Raw genomic sequence first — 23,589 nt, forward strand, 5'->3', positions numbered from 1 at the left:
TAGGGGAAAATATGAGCATTAAGAACAGGGGGATCTGTAGTGGGATGGGGAATCTCACCCCTGACACTGTCAAAAGTGGTAACACCAAAATTATACCAGGATCCCTGGTAGCAACGGGGAAGGGGGGCCACAGGGGAAGGCTTAGGGAGAGATTCGGTTGCCAAGCAGCCCTATCCAAGGGGAGAGGGGGAGACACCATGATTTACTTCATTAGATGGTGCCACTGTTTAAGGCCACAAAAACAACCAAGAGGAACCCCCAGGAACTTTTAACACCAAGCCAAAAACCAAAATCACTGCCACTGAGTCAATTTTGACTCGTGACAGCCTTATATAGGGTTTCCAAGACCATAAATCCTTATAGGAGCAGGCAGCCTAAAAAACAGTTGGTGGATTTGAACTATCAACCTTGAAGTTTGCAGCTCAATGAGTAAGTCACAATTCTACCAAGCTCTTTAACTTTAAACACCCACCCACCAAGAGCCATTGAGTACCTTCCTACTCATAGTGGCCCTTACAGGTTTTCTGAGGCTGTATATCTTTGTGGGAGTAGATAGCTTCATGTTTCTCCCACAAGGTGACTGGTGGACTTGAACTTTGAAGTTATCAAGCCAACACTCACCCAGCACTGTAATTCTAGTCTTATTTTCTATCTGAAGTCATTCTGTTACTGATAAAGAGAAAAGTGAACCAAGAAACTTTTGGGGATCCTTTCAGTTTTGTAATCTACACTGTATTCTCTCGCATGCTAATAGGTCATCCATAGTTTATATCTTAATATTCTCAACTGCTAATAGATTACTTGCACACTTCATATAATATAGACTCCCAAATTGGAAAGACTCTTGTAAGTAATAGTAAAAGGAGCTCTAGTGGTGCAGTGGTTAAGTGCTCGCTGATAATCCAATTATCTGCAGGAGAAAAGCCTGGCAGTCTGCATCTGTGACTAGGACAGCCTCTAGAACAGCAGTTCTCAACCTGTGGGTCACAACCCCTTTGGGGGTCGAATGACCCTTTCACAGGGGCTGCCAGATTCATAACAGGAACAAAATTACAATGATGAAGTAGCAACAAAAATTATTTTACAGTTGGGGGGTCACCACAACATAAGGAACTGTATTAAAGGGTCATAGCATTAGGAAGGTTGAGAACCACTGGCCTAGAACCACCTAACCCTTGGGGTGGTGCATATCCCTTGCAACACTAGGGCTCCTTACACCTAGCAATAATAACTGCTAATATTTATGGAGAACCTATAAAAAGTCAGGAACGTGTCAAACATTTTAAATATATCATCTCTAAGCATGCAACAGGGGTCCTGGCGTAGTAGTGCTTATGCACTGGATTGCTAACTGCAAGGTCAGCAGTCTGAAACCACCAACTGCTCCACAGGAGAAAGAGGGGGCTTTCTACTCCTATAAAGACATACAGCTTCGAAAACTCATAAGGGCAGTCCCACCTTGTCCTATGGCACCGCTATGGTCAAAACAGACTCAATGGCAATGAGTTCAGTTGATTTGCATGTTTGTTTTTGTCTGTTTTAAGCATGCAATATATAAATATATACATAAATATATATATAAATATATATATTTTGATATATATATCACATTTTACAGATGAGAAGCTCAAATAGGAGAGGCAAACTGCCCAAGGGCACACTGCTTCCCAATTACATAGTCAGAATTTGAATTCACAAATGCCTGACTACTCCCTAGTCCCCAGCTCTTCCATTACCCTACTGCTACACACTGTCTCCCTTCATAGAGTGGGAAGAAGAAACAAGCTTATTCAATTGTGAACTCCAGAGAAAATCAACAAGGAAGACCTATTCCTTTCTCTTACTTCTTTTCTGTTTCTACTATCAGACACCTTTAAATAAAATGCATGAAAAGAGGGCATGATTCTTAAATATTGCCCCACACACATCAAAAAATCTGAAATCAGATTATTGTTTTATTGTGAAAATAGTTTTATTTCCACGACACATGCTAAGATCATACTTGTAAGTCATAAGTGAATGTCATATTGTAACATGTTTAATGTTTAATATAACAATTAATTATTAATTGCTAATCTTTTTGGTTTGGGTTTTAAGTTTAGTACCCTCCAACAGTGATAATCACAATGACTTGATTTCCAAATGATTGAACTACATAGATGACTATAAAAATCTACTGATTCCTCCCCCACTATCATGACCCCAATTCTATCTTACAAATCCAGCTAGACCAGAACATGTACATTGGTACAGATAAGAGCTGGAAACACAGGGAATCCAGGACAGATAAACCCCTCAGGACCAAAAATGAGAGTAGTGATACCAGGAGGTTAAGAGGAAGGGGTAGGAGGTGATAAAGAGGGAAGCGATCACAATGATCTACATATAACCCCCTCCCAGGGAGATAGACAACAGAAAAATCAGTAAAGGGAGACAGCAGTTGGTCTAAGATATGAAAAAAATTATAAATTATCAAGGGTTCATGAGGGATGGAGGATGGGGCAGGGGGGGAAATGAGCTGACATCAAGGGCTCAAATAGAAAGAAAATGTTTTGAAAATGATGATGTCAACATATGTACAAAATTTGCTTGACACAATGGATGGATATATGGATTGTGGTAAGAGCTGTAAGAGCCCCCAATAAAATGATTTTTTTTAATCTCCTTGATTCTAGATACAGTTCAAAATCAGTCTTTCAAATCTGTTAACAAGAGACTATTAGTTCATGTATCCAAGTAAATTTCTACCATCCCCCACATTCACACAACAGAAATAACACTAAATCCATATTCAAGCAAGCCTTTCACCAAAATACAAATATGAGAAAATAAGGAATTCAGGATTTTTTGAGTTCCTGCATTCACATGAGCTTCATGTCAAAAGCCTGCATTCCTTCTGAAATAGTATCATGTTCTAGTAACTTAACCACTAATTTACTTTTTGGAAGAGCTGTTTCCTTTCATATCCTGAGAGCTATTTTGAGCTTGATACTTACAGTTATCTTCAACATCCTTTTTACTGTCCTCTTCTGCAGGGAACACTTGGTTTATAAGAGCCAAAAATGTCTAACAAAGAAAACAAAAGCCCATTAAACTAGAGGCTTATAAATAGTAAGAAAAATAAAGGAGCTTAATTGGTTACATATAATGTAATAATGGTAACAATATGCTCTTTATTAAAATGCAATGAAAAATATTACTATTTAATAAGTCACTAACCCAAAAACAGAGGAAGTTTACTCAAATGCATGATCCCTGAACATGAAATCAATCATGAAAAATTGGTAAATAAGCATTATAAGCTATTACAATCAGAGTGGGATAAAGCAAGAAGTATCCTAATATTCAATTTCCATATATATATTATTAGTTTGGGTATAGCTCTTCTAAAAAGAAACATTTTTATGGTTACATATACAGAAATTTTATTACTTTAAAGAAAGGAAAAGGTAACGTTCAATCACTCAGCCATAACAACATAACAGACTATAATTTCATTCATGACAATATTTCAGTAAAAGCATCTACAGAAATGTGTCAGAAATGAAAAACCCACCCCACTGCCACTGAGTCCATTCTGACTCACAGCGACTGCTAAAGGGTTTCTAAGGCTGTAATCTTGATAGGAGCAGACGGTCTCGTTTGCCTCCCTTAGAGCAGCTGGTGAGCTGAACAACAGACTTGTGAGTGGTCCCACGCTTAGCTAACACGGCGCCAGAGCTCCTTAAAAATATCACACAGTCCAACAACAAAACATTTTTTCTTCTTGCTGTCTTGGTCTGTAGGTCTGCCCCGGTGTATCTGAGGCACTGATTCAGACAACTGCATTGGACAGGCTGCATCAGCTTTGGTTTCTTAGACATGGTGTTCCACTCTGTTTTGAGCTATTAATTTATACGTATTAATTTATTATCCTAGTTTTAAATATGAGAGATCAGACCCACAAATTACAGGGTAAGACAAAAGAGGTAAGAAATATTTGAAAAAGAATTAGGTGTTAAGGGACACCCAAGGAATCTGTGTATATATATATATATATACACATATATATATATATCCATAGAGGGTAGTTGGTTACACAATGAGCTGCCAATCACTCTGCCTTTACAAGATTTAAAGCTTAAACACCCAAAGGGCAGTTCTCTGTCCTGTAGGGTCACCATGAGTTAGAACTGACTAGGGGGCAGCGGGTGTTTTTTGGGGTCGGGGAGGCTGTGCAGTACATAGAGACTACCAGCTGGATCCTGCAAAGCCAGACGGCGGCTTGAGAAGAGTAAAAAGAAAATAAAGAAAATTGAAAAGGCACATAAACAGAAGGTGTGAGAGCAAATTAGAGTGTTGAAAATATAAGACTTGATAGCATTCTGCATAAATATTTTGAAGATCTAAATTTTTCTCTTTTAAAATGTGCAGTAAACATCTCAGAACACGTTTTAATGTATAGAAGTCAATGGATAATTCACGTTAAGTGTTTCAGAGGTGAGGTTGACTAAGCTTCTTTATAAGAAAAATTCTACCTTCTTTCATGTGTTCCTGTGCACAGGTGAAAAAGTTGTTCTACTTATAACATGATTGGGACATTTTAATTTTACTAAAAGAATCTGAACTCTTATAGACCCATTTTGAATTTCAGAATATTTGAATCTCTAGTTATTGCACCAAACTCACTACCAATCAGTCAATCACAACTCAGAGACCCTACAGGACGGAGCAGACCTTGTTTCTGAGGCTGTAAGTCTTGATGGGATCCGAACGTCTCAGCTTTCTCTTACAGAGCAGCTGGTGGGCTTGAACAGCTGACCTTGTGCTTAGCAAACACATAACCCACACTGCCATCAGGGTTCCTCATTTATTACACAGTAACTCCTGTTTCTTTCCCCTTTTAAGATACAAAATTAGAACTGTTTGCTATTCAGTTCCTAGCAAAGCTCAAGTGACACTTGGGGAAAATTCGAAGCTCATGGAATTTGCATTGTTACATCATGCAAAGTAGAACTTGACTTACATCTTCATCACAACATAAACTATATAAAGTCAGCATGCACTTCCTCTTCCTCTGGCTAGCTAATACTGCATAAAAATATCCTTATTATTTATGAGTCTGCAGAGTGAAGAGTGATACATGGCATATTTCTATAACTCAAAAACCAAAACTAATAGGGGAGAACTGACACCATTTCTGGAATCAGAAGGTCAAATATACCCAGAAACAAGTCTGACATTTGAGGCGATGTAAAACACTATCTAAAAATAGTTGTTCCAAAAAATTACATAACCATGAGTGGGGAGGGAAAAAAACAAAGGGGGAGTGTACTCTATCACTAGAAGTTATGGTTGAAACTCTAGAGTTAGGATGTCATCTGTAAGGGGCAATAGATTATCCCAAATAACAATAAAGAGAATTCTAATTTATCCATGCCATTCCAATAAGTCCCCTAATCTTTACTTTGCAAACAATTGCAATTTCTCTGGTGGCTTACATTCTCATTCCGAAAATGTAATTCCTTATGGGAGTAGAAAACCTCACCTTTCTCCCTTAGAGCAACTTGTGGTTTTGAACTGCTGACCTTGTAGTTAACAACCCAATGTGTAACCCAGTACACCACCAAGGCTCCCCAAGTATCCCTCCTAGGGGCACCTACTTTGGGAAACACAGTGCTTAGACATTAGTGAGTTGAAATGGACTAGTATGGGCATTTCAATAGGGCAGTTATCACCCACTCTGCCAGAAACAGCAAACTGAAGAACAGCATCGGCTTTGTCATCAGAAAGAGCATTTCAAGATCGGAAAGGACCAAGTTTCAGTGACAGGATCACATCTATACAGCAAGGAAGACTAGTTCATGCAACAGCCCCTCAAATTCATGCACTAACTAAAGAAAAAGAAACTGAAATCTTTTATCAACTTCTGTAGCCTAAACTTGATCAGATATGCAATCAAGATCATTAATAACCACTGGTGATTGGAATGCTTACATTGAAAATGAAAAAGAATTGATAGTTGTAAAATATGGCCTTCATAATAAAAACAATACAGGAGATCACAAGATGGAACTGTACAAGAAGAACAACTATTCATGGAAAAATACCTTTTTCAAAAACATAAAACTCCCAGATGGAATCCACAGCATTCACACATATAAGAAAAGAGGCACACAAGCAAGCAGTGTTTCTTTTGTTAGAATCAACTCATCGGCACCTAACAACAACAACAACAGGAGTTAAGAAGGTAGAACAAAGAGTTTCTAGAAAAAGAAAGTTAAGAGCAGGAGTGAAAGGACATAATGAATCCCGAAAGATGGTTTCTCTCCCCTGCCCTCCATTTCCCAGATTATCACCAGTCCCTATGTTCCCCTCCTCTTTACTGCCTAGGCAAAGAGAAAGGAAAACTTTGTTTCACTGTGGCAATTGCTTTCTCCTGGGTCTTGGGGGGGTTTGTTTGCCCCCACTCAATCAAAAAGCAAGTAGAATGAACAGAGGTTCACATAAACACAAAGGAGACATTGACCCTCCAGCATCCAACACCTACCACATGTCAAACACAACGCATCAAGTGCCACTGGCAGAACAGACACAGACTATAGCACCTGCAATTGAGAAGATTGCAGTCTGATAGAAAGAGGAATACACTTGTAAACGAGTAGCTCCAAAGAGAACTAAGGACTCATCCCATTCATTAATGGAAGGAGTAATCAATTGTCGATTCTAATGCATTGCGGGGGAAGTTCAGTATCTTAAACAAAAACTTCATAAAGAAGGTAGCCATCCACTTAGTTCAGATGACCACACACACACACACACACACACACACAACTACTTTAAGGAAATAATTAAGGCTTGAACTCAAAGTATGCCCTGTTGTCATCTTTGAACCAAATAAACCAAGTTTAACTTAATTAGAAAAAGCTGTCTACATAAAACAGCATGCTCTTTCAAAGAATTATCTCTACATGATTTAAGTGAAACAGCAATTCACATAAATAAAAAGCTTAGGGCAGAGGAGAAGTGAGTTTATGTTACTGATGGCTAAATAATTTGGGAAAAACTGCTAAGAAAGGTGGCATAACTCAAAAAATAAAACCAAAGTCAAAATATTGAATATTTCAAAGTTATGAAAATAGTGTGTGTTTGCTCTGTACATTTTTACCAAAATGAATGAGTTTATTTACTGTTTAAGAAGATAACCTTCAACCACAGATGAACAGGCACTTGCTAAGCAAAGGTCTATGGAAAAATGGAATTGCAGCCAAAAGGCAAACTCTGAGAAACAACACAGAGCCCCAAGCACTGCCTGATTTGTGGTAAGAACTTCATGCACACTGCAGCTGAGAAGACAGAAGAGCGGGAAAAACAGAGAAAAGCAAGCATTTGGCAAGAGGATGGGAGAACACTGTGGGCTGACAAAAGCAGCCAGGCAACAGAAATATGGACCCTTCAGCTTGAAAGCAAGTCTGCTTCAAATATGGAATATGAAATCGACTTAGAGGACCACAGTCAGCATTTTAATGGACTAAAAATAGGAAACATCACAATGCGTACCATGTAATACGAATGTCTCATTTTGATCATCTCTGTTTCAGTTTTTATTCTGTAACATATAATACACGTACTTTCTTACTATGAGTCAATCATAATGCTTTACAAGCCATTCTGCCATCCAGGAAGCCATCCACCCTTTAATAATATTTGCATGCTGCTGGACTCTACACCATGACATAGCTAATTTTAAAACTGCTGTATTATAATATTTTTAATTGTCTGATTATGATACATTACATCCTACAAACCCAATCAGAGTGGAAGAGGTTACTCTTAAAAGCAATCCCTGAGAATATTGTTAAGCCTCAAAACAAAACAGATTTTTTGAAATAAAAAAGCAACTTCAAACTTGAATTCACACAGGTACTTACACAGTGTCATATTTAAATTGTATGTGTTACACTGGTTTTCTTAGGTATAGTTGACTAAGTTTAGTGAGGTACAGGTGAACGCACAAAATACTGAAGTATGTTACCTTGATGATAGTGGAGTAATTTGTAAAGGATCATCTGGAGAATGACACTCTTTAAAGAATGCAAACAATGTCACTGAATTGTATATGTAGACTGTGTTGAAATGGTGTATCCTTTAATGGATATAGTTTTGTAAGATTTTAAATTAATTTTTTAAAAATATTTAAAGTATGAACAAAGTATATGCCTATAAATCATATTTCTCCTATGTCTGAATTGAATTATTTTGTTACCTGGCAATGTATTAGGACATAATCCAACCCTACAGGACAACACTGCCCCAGAAGGTTTCCAAGGCTGTGGTCTATACAGAAACAGATTGCTACATCTACTTCCCACAGAGTAACTGATGGGCTAGAACTGCTAACCTTTAAGTAGTCAGTCACGTGCTTAACCAGTGCACCACCAAAGCGCCTTCATAGTAAACCCAAACCAAACTCACTACCCTGGTAAATCCCAACTGGAAGAGACCCTGTAGGGCAGGTTAGAACTATCCCTGTGGGTTTCCAAGACTGTAACTCTTGGCAGGAGTAGAAAGTCTTGTGCTTCTCCCATGGAGCAGTGTGTGGTTTCAAATACTGACCACTATGCCACCAAGGCGCCCTTCCTAATTAAAAACACACACACACAAAAACTCACTGCTACCGAGTCAATGCTGACTCATAGCAACCATGTAGGACAGGCTAGAACTGCCCCTGTGCGTTTCTGAGGCTAACTGCTCACATATTTCTCCGGAGGGGCAGCTCGTGGTGTGGGACTGCAGGCCTGCTGGACTGAACCTCTACGGCACCTTCCTACCAGTGATCCCAAACCTAGGGGGCAGACTTGCCCTTTCAGCTTGGCCCTGTGGTTTACACGGCTTACAAAAGATACTTCCAAAAGTTTAATGATTTCAAATACATAAAATAATTTATCCTTTTTTAATTTTTAATGTACTACATTGTAAGTTTAAAAACACTTTGTCTTTTCTTTAAACATCTTTAAACATCCTGAGCTTATGTTTAATTGGCTGCCCCTAACCTGGCACACTATATATTATGCATTTAGGCTCCTGGGTTCTTTACAGTAACAGAACAATTTTGTCTGTGAAAAGACCAAATGAGACATCCACCTTGTTTTTCTAAGGTTCCCAGAAGGATGGCAGTCACATGGCACTAGTTAACCATGTATCAGTGGAATATAAATTATTCATGCACAGTTTTCAGTCTAAAGTACTTAGGAATGGCATTCACAAACTAAATTTAATCAAGGATATTTATTAAACTGAACATTGTGAGACTGTCCCAAAAGAGACCATCATCCATCCCCATTAATACTGCAAGTGGGGTGCTCACAGTGAATGCCTTCTCTGTATGCAATTCATAGCTCCTGATCGCTTGTCACCAGACTCCCATTTGCAAACAGCGTCTAGTCTATGTCTAAGCATTAAAAAAAAACTAGGTATCATATGTACAGAAACTATACTTTACATTCTAAATAAAGATCATTAAAACAAAAGTAATAATAGATGGGTGGGTATGTTTAAAACTTAAGTATCTTCACTGACTAGAAATATTTGTTCTCAAACTCCATGTCAGTAATTTAAAGTAAATGAGCTTTTTTTTTTTTAAGAAAAAGGGAAAAATTATCCAGAAGTCAAAAAAGCAAATTTTGATAACATTCACTTCTCAGATTCTTCATAACATATTGAGTATATTACATTTAGATTTGCAGTACAAATTAGTAATATGGTATAAGAAATAAAATAGACTCCTTCCTGGTGGTGAAGCACGAGCTGCTAAGCAAAAGGCCAGTGGGTTAAACCCACCAGTGACGCCATGGGAGAAAAGGCCTGGTGATGTGCTCATAATGATTACAAACCAAGCACCCTCGTGCAGCAGTTCCACTGCCAGTCCAGGTCACTATGGGCCACAATCTACGCGAATGCACACAGCAGCAACATAACTCTTCTGCTAACTATTTATTTTAAGAAGGTGATTATGAAAGACATTCTTTCTGCTGAATTTTACCAAAGGACATCATTCCTTCCCTAAAGTAGGTACCTCTGATGTCATCTAAGTCAGTGTGAACAGAAGATTCACTTACCAGATATGTGCTTTCCAATACATTGTACTAGGAATATCTGCTTCGTTAAGGGAAACACATAAAAGGAAATCAATTTTAAAATTTTTCTCACCTTTCCTTTCTGGTTCAAGGGTTCAATTGTCAAGCTGTCGGGACCAATATCCACAATATTGCCCATCTGGAATCCATCCGTAGGGTGTGGCGCCCAAACGGGCTTTCCATCCTCCATTGTTGAAGAAGGCTATCCACTATCTCCTGTATCAAAGGAACAAGTAAAGAACCATGAATAACTTTGGAAATATAAAATAAGTAGCATCCTGTTTTAAAAGATAAAATGCAAATTGCCACATGATCATTGCAACTCATTTCCAGAAGCAAGCATCCACTCTTGCCACAGTAATCCCCTCACTCCGCTCTTCCCATCCCTACCACCCAATATCCACCTTCTCAGCCCGTAGCTATCCCCAACTCTACCGCCTCACTTCACTGTGGTGGTGAGACCCTTTTACCATCTAAACCGGTGTGCTTTGCACAACAAACTGAACAGCCATCCAAGGACTAGAGGGTAATATGTGGTGTCAGCTAAGAGTTGAAAACAAGTCATTTGGACCTGAAGGGTTAAAGAGATAAGGGGAGATTTGACACATTGCTGCCTCTGGAAAACTTCCTACCACCTGAGGCTGTAGGAGTTTCCTCACCCATCTGTTCCTCATAGAACCTCTCAGCCCATTGTTTCGGTTCATATTTTATTTTCTTATTGAGGCAAAATCTATACACAGTGAAATGCACAAATCCTACAAACATAAGTTGATGAGTTTTGACAAAACAATACACCCACTTAACAAACACTCCAAGTCAACAAATTAATATTCTATCACCTCAGAAAGTTGCCATGCCACCTTAAGGTCAATCTCCACCCCTCAGATCCATTCATTATTATGGTTTTTATCACCATAGACAATTTACACCTGTCCTTAAATTCCATAGAGATGAAACCAAACAACGTGTATTCTTTGTATCTGGCTTCTTACACTCAAACAAATGTTTCTGAGGTTCAATAGCATTGTTTACCACTCTACTGAACAACTACACCACAACTGTTCGTCTTTTGTCTTATTGATGGCCATTTGAATTATTGCCAGCTTTGACTATGTGAATGCCATTCTATTTTTCTATTGTATTCCCATAAAGCTTCGTTCATGCTTGGCATTCTCAAATTTACCATTTACAATTTTGGCTACTGAGAATAATCTCAAGGGTTCATGACAAGCAGAACACTTGATTTTTGTGAGCTTAGACACTATGAGACAAATATGCAAAATCAAATCAACTAATGCGTGACCCTATATAGTATAGTTTTACATCTCAATGGGAAATATTGTTCATTACTCATCTACTTCTAGGAAAGGGTTGTATGTGTATCATAACTCTTCTCACATGTAGTATTCCCATCAAATCTGGGATCCCCATGCACATGGTCTCAAGTCCAGTCTCTCATGAAAATCAAAGACAGGTGGTATGTATTTCAGTCATAAAAGAAGTTGTCAGCAATGTGCTCATTGATAAATGTCTTCTATGACATGACTATATGCTTGCCCCATCCAGTAAATCCCATTAGGTTTACATGTAATTTCTAAGTTACCAACTTATGTGAAGATTGTCCAGAGAAGTGAGTTGCTTCTAAAACAGATTGTGGTGATGACTGCACGTCTTCTTCATATGAATTAACTATTAAATTTATATCAATAAAACTATTTTTAAAAGAACTATTTTTAAAGTATTATATATATATACTTGTTTTAAGTCAACACTGCTTCACTAACATTGCCACACATCCAGAAATGCCCTTTCCCTAGATAGTTTTATCCAACCCAATGGCTTAAATACCATCTATACAAGTTTTTAAAGGATGTCCAAACTTATTCTCTAACCCAGATTCCCACTGAGACCCAGATATGTACTTCTAAGTGCTTACTGGACACGTTCGTGTGGATGTATCTAATAGATGTTTCTTGTGGCTGTATCTAATAGATGTAACAATATTATTATTCGATTCAAGGCAATGTCATCCTATCCATTTGTAAAGTCTTCCCACTATCAGTAAAGGCAGTTGAAATCAAGCCTGGCGCTATCTTCAATTGCTTCCAAATCTTTATCATCCCCAAATCCTGTCAGTTTAACCTTCAACAAACAAACATTTATTGCCCTTGAGTCAGTACCAGCTAATAGTGACCCTTTAAAACAAGCTGGAACTGACCCCTGTGAGTTTGAGGCTTTGACTCTTTACACAAGTAGAAAAACAGCCTTTCTCTCATGGAACAGCTGGTGGTTTCAAACTGCTGACCTTGTGGGCTGCAGCACAACTCTTAATGGCTACACCACCAACGCTCCTAGTTACCATCAATAGGCAACTCAAATTCATGTATTCTTCTGCATTTTTTTACTATCCTAGTCCAAATCACCATTACCTTTACCAAGACTTCTGCAATACATTTGTCTGCTTAATTCTATTCTTGGCACTCTTCACAGATGGCCAGTAATTCTACTGAAAAAAATCAATCTGGTAATGTCATCCCTGTTTTATCAAGGCTTTGATCCAGCACATAGCAGGACTCCAACGTTACTAGGATAACGAATGAATTGTCCGCACTGTTTATGAAGCGTAGAATGAGATGGCAGAGGCAAAAGGTCTTTAAACATAAGTTTGAAACTGGGCTTCACCGCTTTCTTACTAGCTCTTTGAGTTTGTGCAAGTTATTTAGTCTCCCTGATCTTTATCTGTATCCCTATCCATACTGTGAGATAAGCTCGCTTACCTTACAGAATTGCTGTAAGGATTAGGTGACATAAAATTGAGATCATCAGTCTATTGGCACCCAATAGCTGCTAGTCACACCTCTCTTCTTTCCTTTCTCCCATATGTCTTGTTTGAGACCGCCAGTAAATTTCAAGACAACGGGCTTGTGGTAATTTGAGATACAACCAGAAATGACAGAATCTTTCTCAGGGATCCTTTGGGAATAATTGTCTAAGTGAGATTATATATAAAGTATCTAAATGAGAGAAATAAAAATCACAAGAAAGCAAATTCCGAAGCTCATAAAAAAGACATAAAATTTGTCTTAATTATTCCAATGCCTTCCCATTTCAAAAAAGTTGCTGCAGTTTCCTAGCTAAGATAAAGCAATTCATTTTTCCAACACGCCCCCACAAGGATCGGGAAAACCAAAGGGGGGGTAATAGCAGCAGCATTTTGGTTGAGGCAAAAGACTTTCCTAATCCAAGAGAGCTGAATCCCAAATCACCATTGAGGAAATATGAAGCCAATCTAAACTATACCACAGAATCCTCAAAAGATAGAAAAATTGCAGTAATAGAACTTCTAGAACCAATCATAAAAGCAGAGCCTCTAAATTTAAGACTGAGTAAAAGTTAGAAAGAGATTCCTAATGCCACCCACTCACACACGCCATACTGTTAGGCAGAATGCCCAGGCTTGCCCCACCACCACCCCAAGAGAAATGTAGAGGTTTCTTATCTAGAGAAGGGAGATATCCTTTAAAATAAAAAAATTACTGGCACAGTTAAGAGTGTGCATAGAAAAATTACTTCATGCACAGAATACCACTAACCCCCTGGGCTCTCAAATACTAAACCAGATCTTTGGCCTCCAGAAAGACTAGAAGCTTTTCTCTCAGAGAATCTGACCAGCCCAAGGAGGAAGACTTAAGAATATAGCATGGGTTTATCCTCACAAACTGACCACCCAGATCACCTTACACAACAGCATCAACCACAGCCATCTACACATGCTCTGAGCAGCACTTGGCTTATGGTCCTCCGTTCTTAACCAGGGGTGTAAGTACCCAAGAATTACTAGAAAGTCTCTAACAAGGAGAAAAGAAAAGAAAACAGATAAAAAGTAGAAAATGACAACTTTGAGAAAATAAGAGAACATGTAGTAGTACACAGATTAATTCTCAAATCTATCCTTAATATCACCAGGAACATGATAAATTCTCTCTGTGAAGAATGGACAATATACTATAAAAAGAGCACTAAAAACTAAACTATCAAGGCAAAAAAAAAATCAAGATTCACCAGAATGTTGAGAAGACAAAACAAAGGCAATCATCAGAAAGGAAAAAATAAAAATGAAAGTAGGGAAAAAATTTAAGAGATAGAAAATGAGAGAAAAATAGGAAAATACGACTAGTGAAAAGGCTCAACATTAAAATAGCTGGAGAAACCGAACTTCCTCACCTACCACTAATAAAATAAAAATGAATAAAACTGGAAATATCCAAAGAAAAGTCACCACAAATGAAAGGCATGCTTTTCTAGAGTGCAGCCAAAAAGGCCTTCAAGTCCTCAACAGAGAGAGTAGTTTAAAAACGATCAACACCTCAAGACCCCACTGAAATTACAGCGATGGGCACAGGTGTGGCTCTGCAGCCAGCCACATTGAGCACTATCGTCAGAGACAACCATTACACGTGGCCCAAGAGAATGTGGCTCCGTCTCTCACTCAGCTGTTCAATCGTGCTGAGAACATATCTACACAGGGTGAACTAGGAGACATTCACTTCTTCCCTCTATTAAAGTAAGTATTATTTTTCCCCCACAGGTTTTCAGTAGAATAAACTTTTAAAATCAAGCAATTATTCAAATATGTATGTGTAAATGAATGTTCATAAGTGAAGTCTAATTTATACATTCCACCAGAGAAGACAAAATTTATGTTGACAGGTTGGGATGCCCGAGAAAATCATCCTGAAAACCCAAGAATTCGGCATTCATTCTTACTGAGCATGTTTACACATGAAGAGTAGATTTTGGAATAGAATTTTTTTTAAGTTCCCAAATGCTGGCTGTACTAGGGGGTGCCCCCCCCCCAAAAAAAAAGCCAGAATTGTGCTGGGCAGGGCAATGGTTTCATAGTACGGATTTTTCCTGCTAAGTGACCATGGAGCCACTCACTCCAGGTTAATGCACGACCAACACCCAAGCATTGCCTGGGAAGGTTCTCTCCGGTCACAATGAATTTTTTCACAATAAAAATATTTAATAAATATATATATTTTTTAAGCACAAGGGACATCAAAAAGTTTATGGATAAAATTCCAGTAAATTTTAACTCCATTTTCTTGGAACGTTTCCCATGAGATTTAGGGGGATATCACAGGATAATTTTTAATTTAAGTAAAATTACTCACCACTCCTGAATAAAACAACAACCCAATTCAAATTTTTAAAACAGCAGTTTCACACGAACCTCAATTTTTGTGATGGTAAATTTAAGAGGACAGCATGCAACTGTGAAATTTTTGTTTCCTGCTTAAGTGAAATACCGCATAAACTGCTGTGATGTTGAACACAGCTTACAAGGACAGCGTTATGGGGAAAACTCAAGTGTAGAAGTGATTTTCTCCTTTCAAAAAAGGTGAAATATCAATTGATGGCAAAGCTCGTCTGGATGTCTGTCAACTTCCCAAATGGGCGAAAATGTCAACCTGAAGTGCTTTTGGAGTTTGTTCCCCCAGGTCAGACTGTTAATTCAGTTTTCTATTTAAAGGTTCTGAAATGATTGTATAACAAGGTGCAACAAAAAGGCCTGATTTGTGGCAGACAGGGGACTGGTTTTGTCACCATGACAATACACCTCCTCACAAAACCATCTTAATGCACCAGTTTTTGGCAAAAAACAGCATGCCTCTCTTGTCCCATGCACCTTCCTCCACCTGACCTTGCTCTGTGTGACTTCTTTTGATTCCGCAAATGCAGAGGGACATGAAAGGACAGCAATTTGAGGATGTAGATGAGGTGAAGGAAAAAACGAGGAAAGTGATGTCAGCCATCCAAACAGAGGAGTTTGAAAAATGTTCCAAGAATGGATTTGCAGATATGACAAGTGAATTAAGTATAATGGAGAGTACTTTGAAGGTGATAACAATGTTTTGTTAAAAAAATTTAAACATAGTTTAGAAAAAAATTCCAGTTTTTTGGGGGGTTACCTCCTAGTATATGTATTTCAGAAATATAATGAAAATAACAATATTTACTTAAGAAAAATTAATTTCTGGAAATTTTAAGGTAACAACTCAAACTCACTGTCCTTGAGTTGATGCCAAATCCCAGCGATCCTCTAGGCAGAGTAGGACATTCCCTCTCAGTTTCAGGGAGTAGAACCCCCCTCTTGCGGGAGGCGCACCTGGTGGTTTCCAGGCTGATCTTGAAGCTAGCAGGCCAATGCATAACCACCGTGCCACAGGGCTGCTTTCTAATGTAAAGCAGTCCTGCAATTACTCAAGGAAAAGAGAGGGATAGCCCTCCACAAGTGAAATGTCATTTTTAGTACTTAACTTGACAACTAAGACTTGAAGTCAGCGGGGGCTTGTGGAGAGGAAATGTTTTCAGAATGATGAGGGCAATGAATGTACAAATGTGCTTTACACAATTGATGTGTGTATGGATTGTGATAAGAGTTGTATGAGCCCCTAATAAAATAATTTTTTTTTAAAAAGGCTTGAAGTCAGCACTAGTTGCAGAAGGCAGTCGGCAGTGTTTCAGGGGTCCCACGCTTCCTTTACACGTATTCTTTGAAATGGGAGAAACTTACCAACCTGAGGCTCCCTGAAGAGCAAACACATTGACAGTAAGAATGACAAATGCAAAGTCTTCATTCTCTGTCCTGCTAGTGAAGATCCAACAAGGCAGTGGTTCTCAACCTTCCTCGTGCTGCAACCCTTTCAAACAGCTCCTCATGTTGTGGTGGGACCCCCCAACCATGAAATTATTTTCATTGCTACTTCATAACTTTCATTTTGCTACTGTTATGAATCAGGCAACCCCTGTGAAAGGGTCATTCAACCCCCAAAGGGGTCGCCACCCACAGGTTGAGAATCACTGCAATAAGGACCATGTACACAAGCATGCCACAAAATCAGCCATCATCTGCCAAGTCATCATTATCTTCAAAGATTACCCTTTAAAAATTAAATTATAGTTGTAAGTAAACTATATTTTATAAACTATAAGGTGTAAGTAAACACTTTATATTTTATTAGCTAGGGTATTGGAAATCAAGCACCTGTTAAAATTATTTTAGGGTTTAGTGTCCAGAGATGGCTAGATCTCAAAAAGAAATAAAGAAGCATTAAATAAGGAAAGCAGAATCCTTCCAAGACTTCCTTCCACAATCATTAATTCTGTTGTCAACAATTTGCTATATACTGTCAGTGTCTGGCCTTAAGAACCTTTTAATCTTATAGGAAAACAAATCACTAGGAATAAGACAGTAAACAAAATTGGCAAAAATCTCTGCCCTTAGATATCTTAAATTCTAGTGGAGCAGGGAAGAAGGGTAGAAGTATCATATGTACCGTTTTTAAAAGATTACTCTCTCAGCTGGCTGTGCTCTGGCCTTGCTGATCCAAACAATGTTATGTGCACCCTTGGCTAACAAGTTTTAAATTGGCAACGCTTGTCATCTGTATCAGTGTATCCTGAAGGCTATTAACTTCCCTCCTGTCTCGATAACAGGAGAAAACTGGGCACTGAGGAACACTGGGTATACATAGCACAAGCTTGCACTGAGCCTTTCAGTGCCACAAGAACTTCTTTGCACCCAAATCTCAAAAACATCCCAGTAAGGTTCCCTTTATTAAGTAACTAATAAGGCTGATCGTCTTATTTGGGCTGCGCGCGCACACGCATACATCACACAAAGGCAGGGACTGAAGTCAAGCTGAACTGTCCCTTCACAGGTGATGTGGAAGGAGTCTTGGTGGCACGATGGGGAAGCGCTCGGCTTCCAAACGACTGCGAGGTGGGCTGATCCCAGCGGCTCGGTGGGAGAAAAGGCGGCGCTGGGCGCGGTCACAGCCTGCGACGCCTACTCTGAGCTCTACTCTGAGTCAGAATTGAGCAGGCGCCGAACAGCTGATAGGGAGCTTCATGCAGCTAGTGAAAGCGAAGAAAAACATCAAAACTACTTTGTAGCCATCACTTACTACTATGCATTAAACATTAAAAGAAAATTTTTAAGAAGCGCTGTAGGACTTCATGCAGTGTTTCCTACTCCCCGAGATAGCTCTGAATCTCTCAGGGAGGCTTCTGTGACAGTCCTACTTGCCAACCCACCCAAGTCCCACATATGCGGACACTCCCTTTCCTATTTTTCTTTTCCTGTACTATTGAATATACTGGTAGATTCCCCCGATTTAAAATGAAAACTTCTTCAATCCAGGGACTTGGTTTGCTTTGCTATTATGCATTTGGAGTCCCAGAGCAGTGCTTGGTTAAATGAATAAATGAATCTTATGGTCTTTGTGACTATGAAGTAACTACTAGTACCGCAATGAAATAAGAAAGCAAAAGAAGGAAACTTGACACCTTGGTTTGCCTTCTCGCGCTCCAGAGCAAAGATAACCCTTTCTTCGACCAGGCCGCCTTACTTGTCAGCAGCTCGATGGCCGTGGCTCCTCGTGACTGTGTCAAGATCCAAAACTTATTCACACACTTACATTCGTTCAGTGTTAGACCAATTCTGATCTAGAGGATGTGGTGAAAACTTCACACTGCCTGGAGCATTCTTATAACATGAAATGCGTTCAGGGAGGAGTTTTACAACAATATGTACATTTTATTTTTCCTGTCTTTAACATGTAATTAAATCACACAGTAACTACTGAACAGTATTTGACTCCTCGAAACATTTGGGTTTCAAAAACAAAAAGCAAGCAAGTACAACAAATATTTTTCTCTCTTTCTTTTTAAAAATCACTTTATTGGGGGCTCATACAACTCATCACAATCCATCCATGCATCCATTGTGTCGAGTATATTTGTCATTTGTTGCCATCGTCATTCTCACAACATTTACCAACAAGTCTTTCTCACATGATTAGTCGTAGCGGGTTAGAATTCATGAGAGGAAACCAGCAGAACCACAGATACTGTTTAATGAAATTCCCCCACCCTCCTGGACAACAGGAACTTCGCAAGTTTAGGGAAGACCAAGCTGGAAACGGTAAGACAGACAACCATCAGAGAACTAAGATGCCAAGTCTCCGGCCGGCCAATGTACTCGTTGATGCTGCTGTGCTGTCACTGCTGTCTGCTCGGCCCCCGCAACTCTACGCGGGAAGCATTGGCTCCACCGGGATGAACTGCACACTGTGCCATGTGGTTCAAAGAGTTGTCATCGCTTCGTATTCTAAGTCAAACACACGGTCTTTCCTCCTGGTCCTCTGTCAGCTCCACTGAAACCTATTCAGCAACAAAGAAACACCAAAGATATCGCCCTCCTATAAAATGCTGGATGATACCCTATATTGCAGTTCATTTCACTCTTACAACTGGAATGCTTCTGACTGAAAATACTAAGGAACTAGTGGCATTGCTGTTGTTTGCCTTCAAGTCGACTCCAACTCCCAGCAGCCCTACAGACAGAGGAAGCCTGCCCCACAAGGTTTCCTAGGCAGCAATCTTTACCAACAGATCACCAGATGTTCTTTCCTGTGAAGCTGCTGATGGGTTCCAACTGCCAAGCTTTTGATGAGCAGCTGACCAACCTGAGTCAACATGGCTTCTTTGTCAAAGTGTAAACGGCCTTACATCTAATTCTTTATTCTACAAGTAATAGAGATCCGTCTAAGTAGATTTCTATATTAGAAAGATCACTGTGTGCTGGTAAAAGACTGTCTGCCAGAATCCAATGTGATGAGGAGAAAGAATAGGGCAGCATCAGAGAGAGCGGCAGAACAGGATGATGCCAGGCAGCAACACAGAATTAGTGCATCCACGAAAAAACATACTGACATAGTGGTTGACTGCCATTTCAAATAAAACTTAACATATGATTAACTTAACCCTATGTACCGTTTATTAAAAGCTATTAAGTGACCACAAATTTTATGAGATATCCTCTGTGTCCACTAAGAGTAAATTCACACTTAGGGATTTCTAATCATTACAATCTGCTGGACTTTAATTATTTCTCAAATCAGATACATTAATTACTTTCCACCCAACTTAGCATTTGACACAATGGGTTTGATAAATAAAATGAACAAGATACAGTAATATAATAAACAAAACGTAAATTACAAGTACAAAATTTCACCCAGTAGTTGGCAAAATTGAATGTTTCTTGTTTTTGATTTTTACTTAGAATTTGACAAACTTCCATTAAACAACCCAAATGAATCCAAAACAACAAAGAGAATTTTTCTGAGAAAAATAATCTGTTCAGAGTTTTGCGTTTCTACAAAACTTGAGATAAACACAACTTATAGATAAGTACAATCCTTCATAAAAAGTGCTTTACTGGTCGCGGGGAAGAGCCAGTCAGGGTGCAGTATAGCAACAACTTTCCTCTAGTTCTTTAATGGTTCCTCCCCCACCCCACTATCAAGATCCCAATTCTACCTTATAAATCCAGCTAGACCAAAGGATGTACACTGGTACAGACAGAAACCGGAAACACAGGGAATCCAGGGCAGATAATCCCTTCAGGACCATTGGTGAGAATGGAGATACCGGGAGGATGGAGGAAAGGTGGGATGGAAAGGGGGAACTGTTTGGGCCGGGTCTGAATTAGGCAGCCCCCATTTGGACTAAGCTGAAGCAGGTCCGGGCCCTGCATGTGCTTCCCTGCACATCTCAAAGGGCACCAGATAAGATAACCAGTGAAACCAGATGTTCTCTATGTTCCTCTGTCTCATTTGTCTTGTTTGTCACTCTGGTCACAGAGGACCAGCAAACTCATACGGGAACACAGGGTCCACGGGAGGCTAACTAGCTGAAAGCCCTGAAAAGCAAGTATACTGGGAAGCTGAACGTGGCTCCACTGCAGGGGTTTGTTCTGCAACCCTCGTACCAAGAGGAGCCGGAAATAACTGCCTTTCCCCGAAAAGGGTGCGACGATAAGGCCAGTTTCTCGTGTCCATCTTTTCTCTATGTCTACCTTCCCCCATGTGGCCTCCAGTCCTTTGTCTCTGTGCTTACCTCCTGGGATTCCTGCTGATAACAGGACTCCTAGCCCTAGACAAGCAGGCACTGCACCTTCTGACAGGACTGGAACGCAGAGGGTGTGCCTGAGCCTTTTCTACCTGTTTGTGTGTTTTGCGTCTGTGGCCCTGCAATGCTTTCTCTAACATTTTCTGCCTCCCCTTCCTCTCACCGTGAACAAAGGCCTGACCAACCTCCATTTTACCTGCCATAAAGCCAGGCTCCCCTCCCCCTCCTTGACTTCCATTGTGTCTCTCTGATCCGAGGTCCCTGTCTGCCGCTTAAAGCCACAGGCCTGCGCCAGGGAACCTTCCTGTTCCAGAGAGTCCAGGACTCTCCCACTGGGCCCCTAGCTCTGACCAAGATGCCTCTCAGGGTTACTGGGCCACCTCCTGACTGACGAACAGGGACCAGGGGATGCCCTTCTCCTCTGTCTGTACCCCCTGCAGTTTGAGACACAATGGGAAGTTTTCTGTCCCAACCCCCTAAGGACAGTCCTTTGGGGCACCTTCTGCCAACCTTACTGAATTGGGTTTGGCTCCTGCACTCTGTCCTACGTGCCTGGTCTTTTTCTGTAACCAAGTTTGACCTCAATACCAATTGGACAATGAGTCGTGCTAGCCAGAAAATAGCACTTTTGATTTCAACGTTCCCCGCAACCTCAACAATTTTTGTCAACAAACTCACAAATAATCAGGAGTCCCTTATGTTCAGGTCTTTTTCTTTCTTCACTCCAGTCCCTCTTTACTACCTGTCACCCTGCTCAAGGTCTCTTAGCCAAACACTCTCTTAATCAGGCCCCTGACAGTACTCCCCTTCGGTCTTTCTCCAAACCCCGACTCCTTATCTGCGCCCCCAGTAAGGCTTCCTCCATATTCTGGGTACCCCTTACCATCACCTTCTACACTACCCCCTCAATTCCCAAAGGCTGAGGCACTGTGCCTCCGACACCCCCTCCCCAGAGCCAGACTCCTCGGACTCCCTGGAGTCTCTCCCTCCCCTTCCGGGCTCCCTCCCTGCTCAGCCTCCACTTAACCAACACCCTCATCTCTGACAGACCTCTCCCAGATAGGGAAGCAGAGCACAAATCCATGGTCACCATCAGAAAGCTCCGAGAAGTAACAGCTTTAATCATCTGCCACACTTTTGATTTCAATGTCCTCTAAAATCTCAACAATTTCTGCCAGTAAACTCACAAATAGTCTGAGATTCTGAATGTCCAGGCTGCCTTTCCTCTGAGCTCCCATCCCTTTCTCTGTATTTCCTGCTACCCTTGTAAGTCCTCTTGACTAAAAAAAATTCCTCTCCCCCTGCTTCTGGACCCCCCTCTGGTGTCTACCTTTTCAGACCTACCAGAATACCTGGTCTCCCCCTCCAGCTCACCCTTCATCCTATTTCTGGCCACCTGGAGCCCCCCACGTCCTCTTCTCCCGATCTACCCGCCTCGCTGGAAGAACCAGAGTCTGCACTCACCCGTTGGTTAGCAAGCACACGTGATCGCAGAACCCCACCCCCTTGTCGTTTGTCCACTCTGGAAAGTGGCCGGGACTGAGAGAGTGGTCCAGTTCATGTTCCCTTCTCTCTCACTGATTTATCTCAAACTGAAAAGCATTTAGACTCCTTTATAATGATCCCACCACCTATATTAAGGAGTTTCAATATTTAACTCAAGCTTATGATTTGTCCTGGCATGATATTTTTGTCATCCTTTCCTCTACCCTAATGGCAAATGAAGAGGGAATGCATTTTTCTCACTGTTCAACAGCACTCCAGCCAGGTTCATCTGACCAACCCTGACTTAGGCAGTTCCCAGACAAAAACCTGGTTAAAGTTATCAAATTGTTATTGTAGACATTGTTTTACTTTCTGTTGTTGCTTCGTTGCACTCAGTCTGGTGATGGTATATAGCATGTCTACCTGGAAGGGATAGGCAGAATAAACAAGCCAGAAGAGAGAACAACAGGATGACAGATCAGGGGAACATGGGGGTGGGGGGTGGGGGTGGAGGAAGGAAGAGGATGCTAACAAGTACAGGGACAAGGGAACAACAAGTGATCCAAAATCAATGTCAAGGAGGGTGCGGAAGGCCTTGCAGGGCTGGATCAAGGGCAATGGAACCGAGAGGAATGCCTAAAACCCAAATGAAGGCAGAACATGATAGTGGGACAAGAGGAAAGTACAAAGAAACAGAAGAAAGAACTGCCCCTACTCGATTGCTGAGGACAAAGGGGGTGCTTTAGCAAAAGTGGGGAAGAAAGCAGATGCTACCCGGCTACCAAACGATACAGCATCTGGGGTCTTAAAGGCTTGAAGACAAACAGGCTGCCATCTAGCTAAGAAACAACAAAACCCACATGGAAGAAGCACACCAGCCTGTAAGATGACAAGGCGGCAAAGGGGTCAGGTATCAGGCATCAAAGACAAAAAAAAAATCATAACATTGTGAATGAGGGGGAGTGCAGAGTGGGGACCCAGGGCCCACCCAGGGGAAATTGGACAT

The 23,589-nt window shown here is 40.4% G+C and overlaps 1 protein-coding gene across 4 annotated transcripts in view; it reads right to left on the reverse strand.

The window, feature by feature from the left end:
* MYO6 (myosin VI) overlaps positions 1–23,589 on the reverse strand; it is a 185,029-nt gene that overhangs the window by 100,049 nt on the left and 61,391 nt on the right. For all 4 annotated transcript variants that reach the window (XM_030886766.2, XM_004696300.4, XM_030886763.2 and 1 more), the window contains exons 2-3: positions 10,189–10,331; positions 2,997–3,066 (exon numbers count right to left, since the gene is read on the reverse strand). In XM_030886766.2, the coding sequence (XP_030742626.1) occupies positions 2,997–3,066; positions 10,189–10,305 (187 nt within the window). In that variant the 5' untranslated portion in view covers positions 10,306–10,331. The remainder of the gene's footprint in view (positions 1–2,996; positions 3,067–10,188; positions 10,332–23,589) is intronic.

This window comes from Echinops telfairi, unplaced genomic scaffold (genome assembly GCF_000313985.2).
Source record: "Echinops telfairi isolate 266 unplaced genomic scaffold, ASM31398v2 ScPeMD7_3533;HRSCAF=4204_0, whole genome shotgun sequence".
Classification (NCBI taxonomy): domain Eukaryota; kingdom Metazoa; phylum Chordata; class Mammalia; order Afrosoricida; family Tenrecidae; genus Echinops; species Echinops telfairi.